The sequence below is a fragment of the Eumetopias jubatus genome, unplaced genomic scaffold (genome assembly GCF_037043125.1).
Source record: "Eumetopias jubatus isolate StellerSeaLion01/CBP00866 unplaced genomic scaffold, mEumJub1_p1.0 scaffold_16, whole genome shotgun sequence".
NCBI lineage: Eukaryota > Metazoa > Chordata > Mammalia > Carnivora > Otariidae > Eumetopias > Eumetopias jubatus.
In genome coordinates, this window is record NW_028274822.1 from 87,421,051 (window position 1) to 87,433,998 (window position 12,948).

Consider the following 12,948-nt stretch of genomic DNA (forward strand, 5'->3'; position numbering starts at 1 on the left):
GCTTTTGGGGGTGCCTGGGTGGCTTATTCGGTTGAGTGTCTGGCTCTTGGTTTCAGCTCAGGTCATGATCTCATGAGGGTCATGAGATCAAGCCCTGGGTCAGGCTCTGCGTTCAGTGGAGAGTGTCTGCTTGAGATTCTCTCCCTCTGGCCCCTCCCCTGGCTAGTGCATGCATGCTTTCTCTCTAAAATAAATAAATAAATCTTAAAAAAAAAAAAATGCTGCTTTGGGGCGCCTGTGTGGCTCAGTCATTAAGCGTCTGCCTTAGGCTCGGGTCATGATCCCAGGATTCTGGGATCGAGCCCCGCATTGGGCTCCCTGCTCTGCGGGGAGCCTGCTTCTCCCTCTCCCACTCCCCCTGCTTGTGTTCCCTCTCTCGCTCTGTCTCTCTCTCCGTCAAATAAATAAAATCTTAAAAAAAAAAAGTGTATGCCTAGTTAAGCAACCATGCTCAGCAGGGGAGTCTGCTTCTCCCTCTTCCTCATCCCCTCCCCAAACTCATGCTCTCTCTCTCTCAAATGAATAAAATCTTTTTAAAAAAAAGATGCTTTTGGGGCGCCTGGGTGGCTCAGTCGTTAAGCGTCTGCCTTAGGCTCGGGTCATGATCCCAGGATTCTGGGATCGAGCCCCGCATTGGGCTCCCTGCTCTGCGGGGAGCCTGCTTCTCCCTCTCCCACTCCCCCTGCTTGTGTTCCTTCTCTCGCTGTGTCTCTCTCTGTCAAATAAATAAATAAAACCTTAAAAAAAAAAAATAAAATATACTATAATCACCAAACACTTCCTAAAAGGCTGAAAGTTTAGCCCAGTTGTTCAGGGTGCCTGACACATCATCTTGTATAACGGAACACCAGCCGGCGCCACGCCTCTCACACACATTCAAGCTGAGACGGTTCACCTGGTTTAATCTTGTCTGCAAAGTGATTCGTCCTCCAGTAGAAGGCATTCGACTTAGTGCTGCCTCAATCTGTTAACACACAAAACAAATTTAAAATAAAAACAGAATTCTGACGAATGGCAGGGATGTCTGTAACAGAATGGAAAGGACAGGCTTCAGCCTAGTACGTTCTAGTGCGCCTCACCTGCACGTAAGTGCCCTCTGTCCTGCTCAGCAAGGACAGCTCAGCTCAAACGCGTTCCTAGCGCAACTCTGGTGTGCGAGCCACAGTAACTTCCTGGCATGGTCTGACTCCCTAATTCCCTTCTGACTATTCCTCAGACATACGCATTAAGTTCAGAAAAACACTTGGGTTTTGTTTTTTTTTTTAAGTTTTTGTTTGTTTTTACCTGGTCTTTTTCTTTTGTAAGTTCATCAAAAAACCGTTCCGTTTCAGCTAGGGTCCTAATTTTTGCTGTATACTCAAAATCATTACCATGTGGTGCTACTGACGTGGGCTTACACTGTTCATAGCTAACTGATTTATTCTTCTCCCGGGCTGATCTCACAGACACTTTCTTCACTCCATTTGGCAACAGTTCGGGAGAAGAGCTATGATTAGCATGGATGTCGGTGGCTGTTTCTGAGTATTTTTTTTCTGTCAGAGAGAAAAGAAATTTCTCTTATTTCTTATCAGTTTTCGTGATCGATCATATACACAACTATATATGTTATCTGACTTCACTTTCTGGAAAGGACTGCCACATACCAAAAAACATAATGAAAAGAGACACAATAATCAATCATATTTACTCGGTGCTTTTTCTCCACAGAATTCTAAAAGTTTTGCTCTCAGTTTGACAACCTGCACACCTTCCCTAAGTGAAGGTATATAAACTTTCTGTAAACTTAAAAGACCTTTAAGTAAACTTAAAGAAAAAAAAAAGTTAAGCACTAACCACACACATTTAGTGGACACAAACCCACACCAAGAGTGCAGAGCTAGCATCTTACGGGGCCTGCCCAAGTGACTCACATGCATTATCTTGTAACTTTACGCCAAACTTAAAAAGATAAATGAGAAAAAAGAAAAAAAAAATCACCCGATACCTAAGTTGCACAGAAATTAGTAAAGAGAGAAACTGAACGGTATGGCTCTGGTTAAGTAAGCATTAACACTGTCTGTACCTCAGTTTCCCAACTTTTCAATGAGGGTAACAGCACTGACACATAATATGAGCATCACAAATGCTTATTCTTAGAGGCCCTTGTGCAGAGAAATTATTTAAGTGCAGGATATTACACTATTTAGGACCTTGAAAAGATACGAGAAATTCACAAAATGACTAAAACCATAGCTAATAATTTTTTAGGAAAAGATACCTTCTGAGTCATCTAGAGGAAGAAACTGGAGTTGTTTTCTTGGATTGGTACGTTGGAATGCAGACACAGGAACAGTATCTAAATCATCCAAAAGTATATCAAATCTATTGAATGAAGCAAGTTATTTGTGAGAAAAAAATGTTAACTGATTTTTCCTATCTCCACTAGAAAGATGAGCTGGCATCCAGTTAACTCACATATTCACGTATTTTTTAAAAAGAAAGCTGGTCATATAATTTTCTAAAACTGAAGTTTAATTTATATTTTCTAACACAAAATTATATTTATATATGAGAGACTTAAAGCATTTACCCATACGTTATCTCCTTCAATCTTTATAACAACCTTATAATATATGCAGGGCAGGTGTTATTATCCCTGTTTTATAGAAGAGGAAACCTGAGGTTCAACGAGCTAAGAAATTTCTCAAGAGCCTGATGGAGCCAGGTCACCAGCTCTTCCATCGTAGGCGTGCACGGCTCCCCCACAGGGGCACACACTGCTGACCACACTTCAGAGAGAGGACAATTGTCTCAGGCACCCAGGGGAACTTACGTGTATTGCCAGGGCCATCCTAGGACAGCCCATTTTCTTGTACAAATGGCTCAAAAACTGCCCTGTATCATAAACCTTTTCAGGAAAACAAAGAATTATCATTCTATATCCAAAAGCTGGAAGGGATTCTGAGGCAGTATTTAAATTTGGTAGTAGCCAGTATCCACAGTTAAAACTGTTTTCATGGATTATAGTATTTTTTTATTTTGAATATGACATTCATTTAAATGATTTAAATCCAAAGGGTTCCCACTGGCAACTGAAAAATTAGTGATAGCTACAGGCATAAAGTTGACACTTAAAAAAAAAAAGTCAATAATAAAATATTTTATTCTACTATTTTAGAGAACTTACCGAGTTGGACTGCTTTCATTTTTGCTCAGTAGATGACTAAATCCTGGGGACAAATTTTCTTTAGGGGATCGCTTTGGACTATAAGCCACAGTCACTGGTGTTAACATAATCTCTCTTTTTGCTACAGAAGAAAATGAAGAGGAAATATTCTCTTCCTTCAATATAATACATATATTGGCAGAACATACTTTCTTTTTCAGTACTTTTTTCTAACTTTAATGGAATACAATTTTATTATAAAACTTTTTGAAAGAGCATACAAAATAAAAATTCATAATCCTAACACCTAGAGGGAACCACTGTCAACATTTTAGTGTATCAGACTGCAGTGTCAGCACTCAGACTCAAAACTGGTTTTTCAGGATTTTAGAAGTCAACTGGAAATAAATGGAAACACCAGCGCACATTCCTGTCACACAGGGACACACGAACACCAGCACACATTCCTGTTACACGGGGACACACAAATATCTTCAGCTGTTCTGAAAATGGAAATCGAGAAAACAGAAATCCAATGCTTAACCTTTAAAACCATAACTGTAATTGACTAAAGAAACCAGAGGTAACTATATGAAAAGAAGTATATTTTTTCCAGGCTAGCTTAAATTAATTTGTTTGAACTAATGTTTAATTAGATAGTTGTCAATGCTCTCAAAAACTGTGAAATGGTATGAGTTGCAAAAAGAAATTTGCTGAACACACACAAAAATCTCATTTGAATATACTGAGATAAAATTTCTTCACCTATAGTCATAGTTATCTGTGCAGTCAGGTGATATTATTGAACAAGATCTTATTTAGGAACCCTGTGCTCAGAGTACTCTAGTAGGTGCTAGAGAACATAAGGGAAACAGAAAATAGCAGGCATGTGTTGTGACAGCTTGGATACCACTCTTCTGAGCCCAGGAGACATACACAACTAACTCTTACTTGGAGTACTTGATTTACGATTTGAAGGTGGTAACGATGAGGATCTCTGCGAAGCAGAATTAAACCTCCTCTGTCTTTGTTGGGCACACTTCTCTGGGGACCGACTTGCACTGACTGACATTTCAGTTTGCTGAGGATTCGATAATTCTGTAACAGACAAATGGTTAAAAAGTAAACAAAACAAACCTAGCTCTGGTTACCTGCCTTTATTAACAGATGATTATGCCAAGTAAGCAATTCTCACTATCCAGGTTAGAATGATTTATTTGCAAATACACGTTATAAGGATTAAAAAATGCTTGATGAAGAAAAATGTGGGAGTTTATAACGAATTCATTCTGGCTTCCTGTTTACAATTGCCATTCAAGGTGATTTTTCAAGAGAGATTATTTTTAGAAAGCAAGTCACTAATTTATTTACTAGGAGATACTGCTTTGGAGATGCAATGCCCAAGATGTGAACAATGTAATCAGCAGGCCCGATCAAGTGAGCACTGGAGTGAGTACAAGGGGATGCAAGTACTGTTGACCTGTGCTTGTGAGAAAAATGGTATTCAAGATACTTCTTGGGGCACCCGGCTGGCTCAGTTGGAAGAGCATGTGACTCTTGATCTCGGGGTTGTGAGTTCAAGCCCCACGCTGGGTGTAGAGATTACTTAAAAATAAAAAATACAAAAATCTTAAAAAAAAAAAAAAAAGATACTTCTTATCCTACTGAGAGATGCTCAGTAACCAAGAAAGGGAGAGTAGAAAACGTTACATCTCACTTTATGAATACCAAGTGTCTATTGTAACTTTCCAAGGACAAACTGATGTAGATATATTCCAAATATCTTTAAGAATGCTGCATAATCTTTACTAATCAGAACGTAACATGTGCTCTGCTTTGTATAAAACGTGCAAGTTATGCCATGACTGTGATAAATTATGAGCCAGGGGATTTAAGGAAGGTGATATAATTGGGGATGAAGGGGAAAGTATAATCTATCTATATCAAACAAGGGAAAAATGCTTACTATTTGAGGTATCCTCTTTCTCTGTCTGTGTGCCCCAATTTTTAAATATTTTTCCTTCATCGAGTTCTTTTAAAGCTTTCATGATTGGTGTATCTGAAGTCTCTCTTTGTTTTTTTATCAATAAGCTTCTTGGTGAACTTTCAGATGAAGAATCCTTTTCCGGAGGAGAATGGTACCTTAAATAAGAATTGTAAGACATGCAGTGTTATGGACTGAATATTTGTGTCCCCCCAAAACATTTGTATGTTGGAGCCCCAATCCTAAGTGGATAGTGTTAGGAGGTGAAGCCTTGGGGAGGTTATTAGATTTAGATGAGCTCATGAGGGCGGGACCCTGTGATGGGATTAGTGCCCTTCTAAAAAGAAGAGACACAAGATCTCTCTGTCTGCACACATTCACCAAGCAAAGACCCTATAACCAGGAAGAGGGCCCTCACCAAGAACCCAACTGTGCTGGCACCCCAGTCTCAGACTCTCAGACTCCAGAACAGCAGGAAAAAGTGTTTCTTGTTTAAGGTGCCCGGTCTACGGTGCTTTAAAAGAGCAGACTGAGCTAAGACAGAGGTCACTGGCACTGTTAGGGGAATGACATGAGAGTTAACAATTACACTCCACAATGAATATATATGCTTTACAATGTAAATAAACTAAAATTGAACCTGCATGTAATAGACCAGCACTTCCCAATCCTCCTCACATCCTCGCACATATAGAAGTATTATATTTATATGGTGCTCTAGAGTAACATGGTTGCATGGGCTGTCCAGAAGGTGAGAGGATCAACGCCTTAGCCTAATGGAGAGTCTGTGCACAGCACACCACTGTCAAGAGCACAGGGTGGGGGATGCTCTGCATGGCCTTGGATCTTGAGTATCCTAAACTCATTAGCTTTTCAATGTAAAATAAAAATCTGGTCCTCAAAAGTAAGACATTGAAGCCACAAAGAGAAGGCTCTTCTTTATGCCTTTCTGAACATTTAAGGGCAACTGAAATCTACTGAAACCATAATCGACCCTAAATATGACCTTTGACAAAGCTACCTTACCCGGGAGCACAGGTTTCCACTAGCTGGTTATCCACTCTATTATCCTGGGTGTCCAAAGGCTGGCCAGTAAAGATGGAATACTCCGCTCCTGGTATCAGCCACTTGCGCCTGCTGACGTCGGAGGTGGCCAGTGTGCTAGGACAGGGAGAAACGATCTGAGGCATGACAGGCTCGTGCTTCAGTTCACACTGAACACATACCGAAAACAACCTGCTTTGTGGTTTTTTGTTTTAAGATTTTATTTATTTATTTGACAGAGAGAGAGAGAGAGCACAAGCAGGGGGAGCAGCAAGCAGTGGGAGAGGGAGAAGCAGGCTCCCCACGGTGGAGCAGGGAGCCCAATGCGGGGCTCAATCCCAGGACCATGGGATCATGACCTGAGCCGAAGGCAGCCGCCTAACCGACTGAGCCGCCCAGGCACCCCAAACAACCTGCTTTGAAATGGTACATACACATTTGTACAGTAATTCTAAAACTGCATAAAACAACCTTATTTTAGATACAGGAATTCTGTTTTATGGTTTTCAGATCCAACCAAACTGTTATTTTAGGTTTCTGTTACTTTGGGCTATTTCTGCATCTCAGTCAAGGTATTCTCCTGTCTACACAGCTCTGAACACCCCCAACTAACTTCCTACCACACTTCCTATGCTTCACACCAAACCCATAGCTCAGGCCAAGGAGGTGCAGCGAGAGCGCCCTTCTCATTCCTCCCAGACCAGCACTGCCCAGGAGAACTTTCTGTGAGAACAGAAACATCCTCCATCTGTACAGCCCAATACAATAGCCACTAGTCACATGCTGTTGAATTGTGGCTAGTGAGATGAAGAAGCAATCTTTACATGTTATTTAATTTTAATTACCTTAAATGAAATAGCCACACACAGTGACTAGTGTATTGAGTAGTGCAGCTGAAGGCCAGTCCTTCCCGCATCTTATGGACACCCTGCCCAACTCAGGCTCACACATCATGCATTAACCGGCCCTTTGCTAGACTTCAGAACTGTTCTCACCTTCTCCACACCTGCTCCTGCCCTCCTACTTCAGTGTCCACAGGGAGGAGCTGTCCTGGACCTCCCTCCAATGACTGGACTCGACTCCTGCTCGCTCACCCGCCCCCCCCCCCATTGGAGAATACTCACTGGACTTCATCGTCACTAGAGAACACATCCCCTTAAGAAGTCACAACTCCAGGGGAGCCTGGGTGGCTCAGTTGGTTGGGCGACTGCCTTCGGCTCAGGCCATAATCCCGGAGTTCCGGGATCGAGTCCCGCATCGGGTTCCCTGCTCGGCTGGGAGTCTGCTTCTCCCTCTGACCCTACCCCCTCTTGTGCTCACTCTCTCTCTCTCTCAAATAAATAAATAAATAAATAAGAAGTCACAACTCAAGATTCTTCTGGCTAAGGTGCTCAAGTATCACCAAGGTACTGTGACCCCGAGGCCTGTGATCCCTGGCCTCACCATTTTCTACTTATCAACCCCTCCCCTAGCTTTTTCAGCTCCCCTCTACCTACTCTGGGGTGCACAGTTACTCACTGCCTTGACCCCCCTTCCGCACTCACCTTCCATCACCCCCGACTGACAGCAGAGACCTAAGCCTGAGGAACACGGTGGTCTCACTCCCGAATGTCTACAGAGTGTCTACAGTCCTACATCTGGGCTTTGCTGGAAGCAAGCCACCCAACTGTGCAGGCTGGGCTAGCACCAGAGAGTCGCCATCACCATCTCAATGGACACCCAACACTGGCTGACAACATACATTTCTGTAATCAACAAGCTCCAGTTCTCCAACAGGACTCCCTTACACCTTTCTCCACTCTCCTTAAACCTCACCCAGCCCTACCGGTCAGCTGATAACCCCGCATCACACTTGGGAGGGGAAAAAAGAAACGAGGAGACAAGAGGTGTCTTCCTCTCTCTGCTCCCTTCCACAGCCACTTCTTACAACTTCCCTCATTTTCATGTCAACTCCCAGTCGCTCCCTTCCTTTTTCCCCTCGATTTTTAAATTAAGAAACATTCCCCAAACATTCTTGGAAAATTACAAAAACTATTGCAAGCACTCACTTGTACTTAGTTTTAACAAATGCTAACATCTTACCATACTTGTTTTCATCGGTAAGACAGAAGATTCTGCATATAAGGTCATTTGTATTTTTTAAATTAGGTCCACATAATGCACACGTCCTTTTAATGCTGCTGTTTCTACTCAACATGTTTCAGATTTCTCCATGTTAACACAGACAGGGACATCATTTTAATTATTTACCCACAGTACAAATATGCCACACCTTATTTATCCTTTCTCCTGCTGGTGTTTTAGTTTCTCTGCATCACCTTTCAACAACGCTACAATTAACATGTGTAAGAATTCCTCTGAGGTAAATATCCAAAAACAGAACTGTGGAATTTGGGGTGCACACATCTTCAGTCTTACTGGATATTGCCAAAATCACGCTCCAGGCAAGCTTATCGATTTTCAGTCCAACCAGCAGTTTGAAGGTTCCTATTTCTTCACATCTTTGCCAAATTTTACAATGATCAGAGCTGCAGTGTGGCCTGGCCTGTCTGATGGTGTGAATGGTATCCCATGCTTGTTTTAATTTGCATTTTTCTGATTACTAGTAAAATGAACATCTTTTCAATTTTATCAGCCATTTAGAGGTTTCTTTTTCTGTGAATCATTTGTTCATATTCTTTTATCATTTTTCTATTGAGAATTTTTTTTTTTTTTAAAGATTTTATTTATTTGAGAGAGAGCATGAGGGGGGGAGGGTCAGAGGGAGGAGGAGACTCCCTGCTGAGCAGGGAGCCCGATGCGGGACTTGATTCCAGGACTCCAGGATCATGACCTGAGCCGAAGGCAGTCGCTTAACCAACTGAGCCACCCAGGCGCCCTATTGAGAATTTTTCTTACTGATTTATAGTTCTTTATATCCTGGATACTGATCCCTTATTGGTTCCTGTTCACTTAAAATATAAAATATTTCAAACATGCACAGACATACAGATTATACTCCTGTACCATCTGCTTATGAACCTTCTATGCTCTATTTCCGCTAAACAGTGGAACACTACAGATACAAGCCAAGTCCCCTGTGTATCTCACACCAATATCGTTCCTCCAATGTCATAACCCTAGTGTAAGTGGTCAGCTACCACTTTCACTAAATTTGTATTCAGCATTCCATACACATTGTTATACTTTTACTACTTCTGTATGACTCTGTAAGATATGTTCTAAATGCTAAAGTCAGTATAAATACTATCCTTCTTCTGCAACTGGTATTTTGTTGTTCCAAATTATGTTCTTAAGATTAAACCATGTTAGGGGTGCCTGGGTGGTGCAGTCAGTTAAGCGACCAACTCTTGGCTTCAGCTCAGGTTGTGAGATCAAGCCCCACATTGGGCTCCGCACTCAGTGTGGAGTCTGCTTGAGATTCTCCCTCTGCCTCTCCCACTCGTGCTCTCGAAGTAAATAAATCTTAAAAAAAAAAAAAGAGTAAATCATGTTAATGATCAACTTAAGTGGCTGACAAATTTTTCCTACAAAGAGATAATAAATAGGCTTTTTGTTTTATTTTATTTTAATAGGTTTTATGGGCCAGATGATCTCTGTTGCAAGTACTGAAATCTGCCACTGTAATGCAAAGCAGCCAGACAATAGGTGAATAAATAGATTTTATTTACGGAAACTGAAATTTGAATTTCATATAATTTTTACATGTACAAAATACTATTCTGATTTTTTTCCAAACTTTTTTTTAAAGATTTTATTTATTTATTTGATAGAGCGATAGGGAGAGCTGGAACACAAGCAGGAGGAGTGGGAGAGGGAGAAGCAGGCCTCCCACAGAGCAGGGAGCCCGATGCAGGGCTCGATCCCAGGACACTGGGATCATGACCCGAACTAAAGGCAGATGCTTAACGACTGAGCCACCCAGGCGCCCCTTTCCAAGCATTTAACAATGTAAAAACCACTCTGCTCACGGCCCTACAAACACGGGCAGCAGGCTGGACTTGGGCTGGGGCTGTGCTTGCCAATTCCTGATCTAATGTACGCACTGTCACACCACATAGCACCGTACATAAATATATCACAATATATTAATGTTCCAGCCGCTAGACATATAGGCCACTTTCACTCACTCTACACAACCTTCCCAACGGATGTGCACATCCGTCCCTCCACGCAAACCACTCTCCAGGCCATCAAGGCCTGGCTGGCGCACCTAGGGGTCACCAGTCCCCTCAGGTGCTCTCTCGGCAGTGTCTACACCACTGGCCACTTCAGGGTTCCTCCGAGTGCCCTGGCAGCTCTTTCTCAGGTTCTTGTGCCAACTCCTTCTGGCCCCAACATCAAGACATCGGGGCTCCTCAGAGCTTCATCCTACACCAACCTCCCACCACACACCCATCATCTATCCCAGAGTCAAGCACTACAGAATAATTCTAAAATTTGTAACTCTAGCCTAAGACCCTATTTCTGAATTCCAAATGTAAATTTATAATCACCTGCTTGATTCCCACTTGGAATTCGTATGAATCTCAAACTAAAATACTCGAAATGGAAATTCTGATCCTTATCGATACCACGGTCAGCCCTTCCCATTTCTTCCCTAGTTCAATATATGGCACCCGGAGTTGCTCAAGACAGAAACCAAGGTATTATCAGACACCTCCCTTTTAATCTTGTCATCTCATTCTTAACCACGTTCGGTGGATTCTATATCCAGAATCTCTTGCAGACCCTCCTCTTCTGTCCATTTCTATGGCCAGCACTCAGTGAACACCGTTTCTCCTAACACCACAATCGCCTAATTAGTGTGTCTGCTGCTACGTTTCCTCGCCATCTTCTCCTGGCAGGTGCATTAAAAATATAGAAATCCGCGGCACCTGGGTGGCTCAGTCAGTTAAGCGCCCGACTCTTGATTTCAGCTCAGGTCATGACCCCAGGGTCCTGAGATTACGCCCGCACTGGGCTCTGCGCTGCGCCTGGAGCCTGCTTAAGATTCTCTTTCTCCCACTCTCCCTCTGTCCCTCCCACCCTGTTTGCTCGAGTTCTTTCTCAAAAAAAAAAAGAAAAAAAAAATCAGATGACCTAATTTTACCACATAAAACCTTTCAAAGGCTTCCCAACAGACTTAAGAGTAAAATCCAAACTCTTGACCATCGCTTAGAAAGCGATGTATGACAGTCTGTGATTTCATCCGGCGCTCATTCACTCCTTGCTGGCAATATTCAGGTCACACAAGCTTCCTCCAGGTTCTTTAAAACATGTTAAGCTCTTTCCTACCTATGGACGTAGTAAAGCTCATCTCTCTGCCTGGAACAGGCCCCTCCCTCATGCCGCCCACACCAACAACTCAGCACAAGGCTTACCTCCCTGCCTACGTAAGTCACCTCCACAGAAAGGCCTTCCCTGACCCCAATCTCACCCCACTCTTGTTGTCTCTCAAATGTTCAATTTCAGGAATTTACAAAATTTTTTCTTTAAATAATTCACTATGTTCTAACTTAAGGTCAATGAACAAAGATCTAGAGGAAGTTTCTCATTTGACAACGACCAGAAAGGTTAAAATTTACAATTTAACAATCTTTCTCATACACATCAATATTATGACCTTATGATCTACTCATTTATTCTTTACAAAATCATACTAAAAACCAATCTAATATGAAAAAAACCACTCTATAAATGTATCAAGATAATGCTCTGAGATTATAGCAGAGCTAATTTTGAATAAAAAACTAAGAAGAAAAATTCATACGACCTATGAAGATCTTCATAGGTCCGCCCATTAGCATAGGAATAAAATTTCTGGAATTTTAGGGCTAAAAGATCTTTTGAGATGTTCTAGCTCAATGTCCTTGTTTTTAGAGATAATTGAGCTCCAAAAAAATTAAGTGATTTGCCTAAGGTCACACAGCTGGGCAGAGTCAACAAAGAAAACATTCCAAGTCTCTACACCCAATCTGATTCTATTTCGTCCTTTTGGCAAATGCCCCCACATGAGAGGTTTTATGATATCTAATAATTAGATGGTTTTACTTCTCTGTTTTTTAAGTAAGCTCTGCGCCCAACGTGGGGCTCCAACTCACCACCCCAAGATCAAGAGTCGCATGCTCTGAGCCCCACCAAGCGCCCCATAATTAGATGCTTTTACACATCTACATTCTATAATGAGATTTAACTCTGACTTCCTTATGACTTAGACAGAGGAGCTTCTCAGTTTAATAAAAGGGTGCACTTATTTCTAGCTTTACAGAGATTAAACAAAATAACTTACTTGGCACGTGAGGATCTCATGGGAGTTTTAGAACTATGGCGAAGACTTAACATATTTTCATGCTCTACTTGCTTGACCTGAGCTTCAAGTTTTGAAATTGTTCTAATTCAAAAGTAAAAAGAGAAATTAAGTACACAATTTAAAATATAGCTCAACTACAAATTACTTATTTATTTAACAGACGCTTCTAGAAAAGGGGTGACAGAAGAACCGCTGGTCTGTAAACCTTTTTCATAATAAAATGCCACCAGTAAGCATAAAAGCTGAGCAAAATTGGAACATAAACTGAAAGGCAAGTACATTAAACTCTACAAAGAAACACACCATATACTACAACTGAAGGACAAGGAAACAACAAATGGACTTTATGTAGACAAATTAAAAAAATTTATACATTTGACTACAGATCAAAACACGGTATAAATGAAATTAAAAAACAAAATAAATTCAAGGATTCAGATAAATTACAATTCTAACATATTTAATTCTAAACATATATATTCA

At 41.5% G+C, this 12,948-nt stretch overlaps 1 protein-coding gene across 10 annotated transcripts in view; it reads right to left on the reverse strand.

The window, feature by feature from the left end:
* MPHOSPH9 (M-phase phosphoprotein 9) overlaps nt 1-12,948 on the reverse strand; it is a 56,190-nt gene that overhangs the window by 1,949 nt on the left and 41,293 nt on the right. For 8 of the 10 annotated variants that reach the window (XM_028092450.2, XM_028092445.2, XM_028092452.2 and 5 more), the window contains 8 exons: nt 12,445-12,546; nt 6,156-6,290; nt 5,112-5,287; nt 4,097-4,243; nt 3,167-3,287; nt 2,258-2,361; nt 1,285-1,532; nt 896-964 (listed from right to left, as the gene is read on the reverse strand). In XM_028092450.2, the coding sequence (XP_027948251.2) occupies nt 896-964; nt 1,285-1,532; nt 2,258-2,361; nt 3,167-3,287; nt 4,097-4,243; nt 5,112-5,287; nt 6,156-6,290; nt 12,445-12,546 (1,102 nt within the window). Of the gene's footprint in view, nt 1-895; nt 965-1,284; nt 1,533-2,257; nt 2,362-3,166; nt 3,288-4,096; nt 4,244-5,111; nt 5,288-6,155; nt 6,291-12,444; nt 12,547-12,948 lie in introns of those variants that run through there. The other 2 variants (XR_003607452.2, XM_028092449.2) reach the window with 2 other exon arrangements.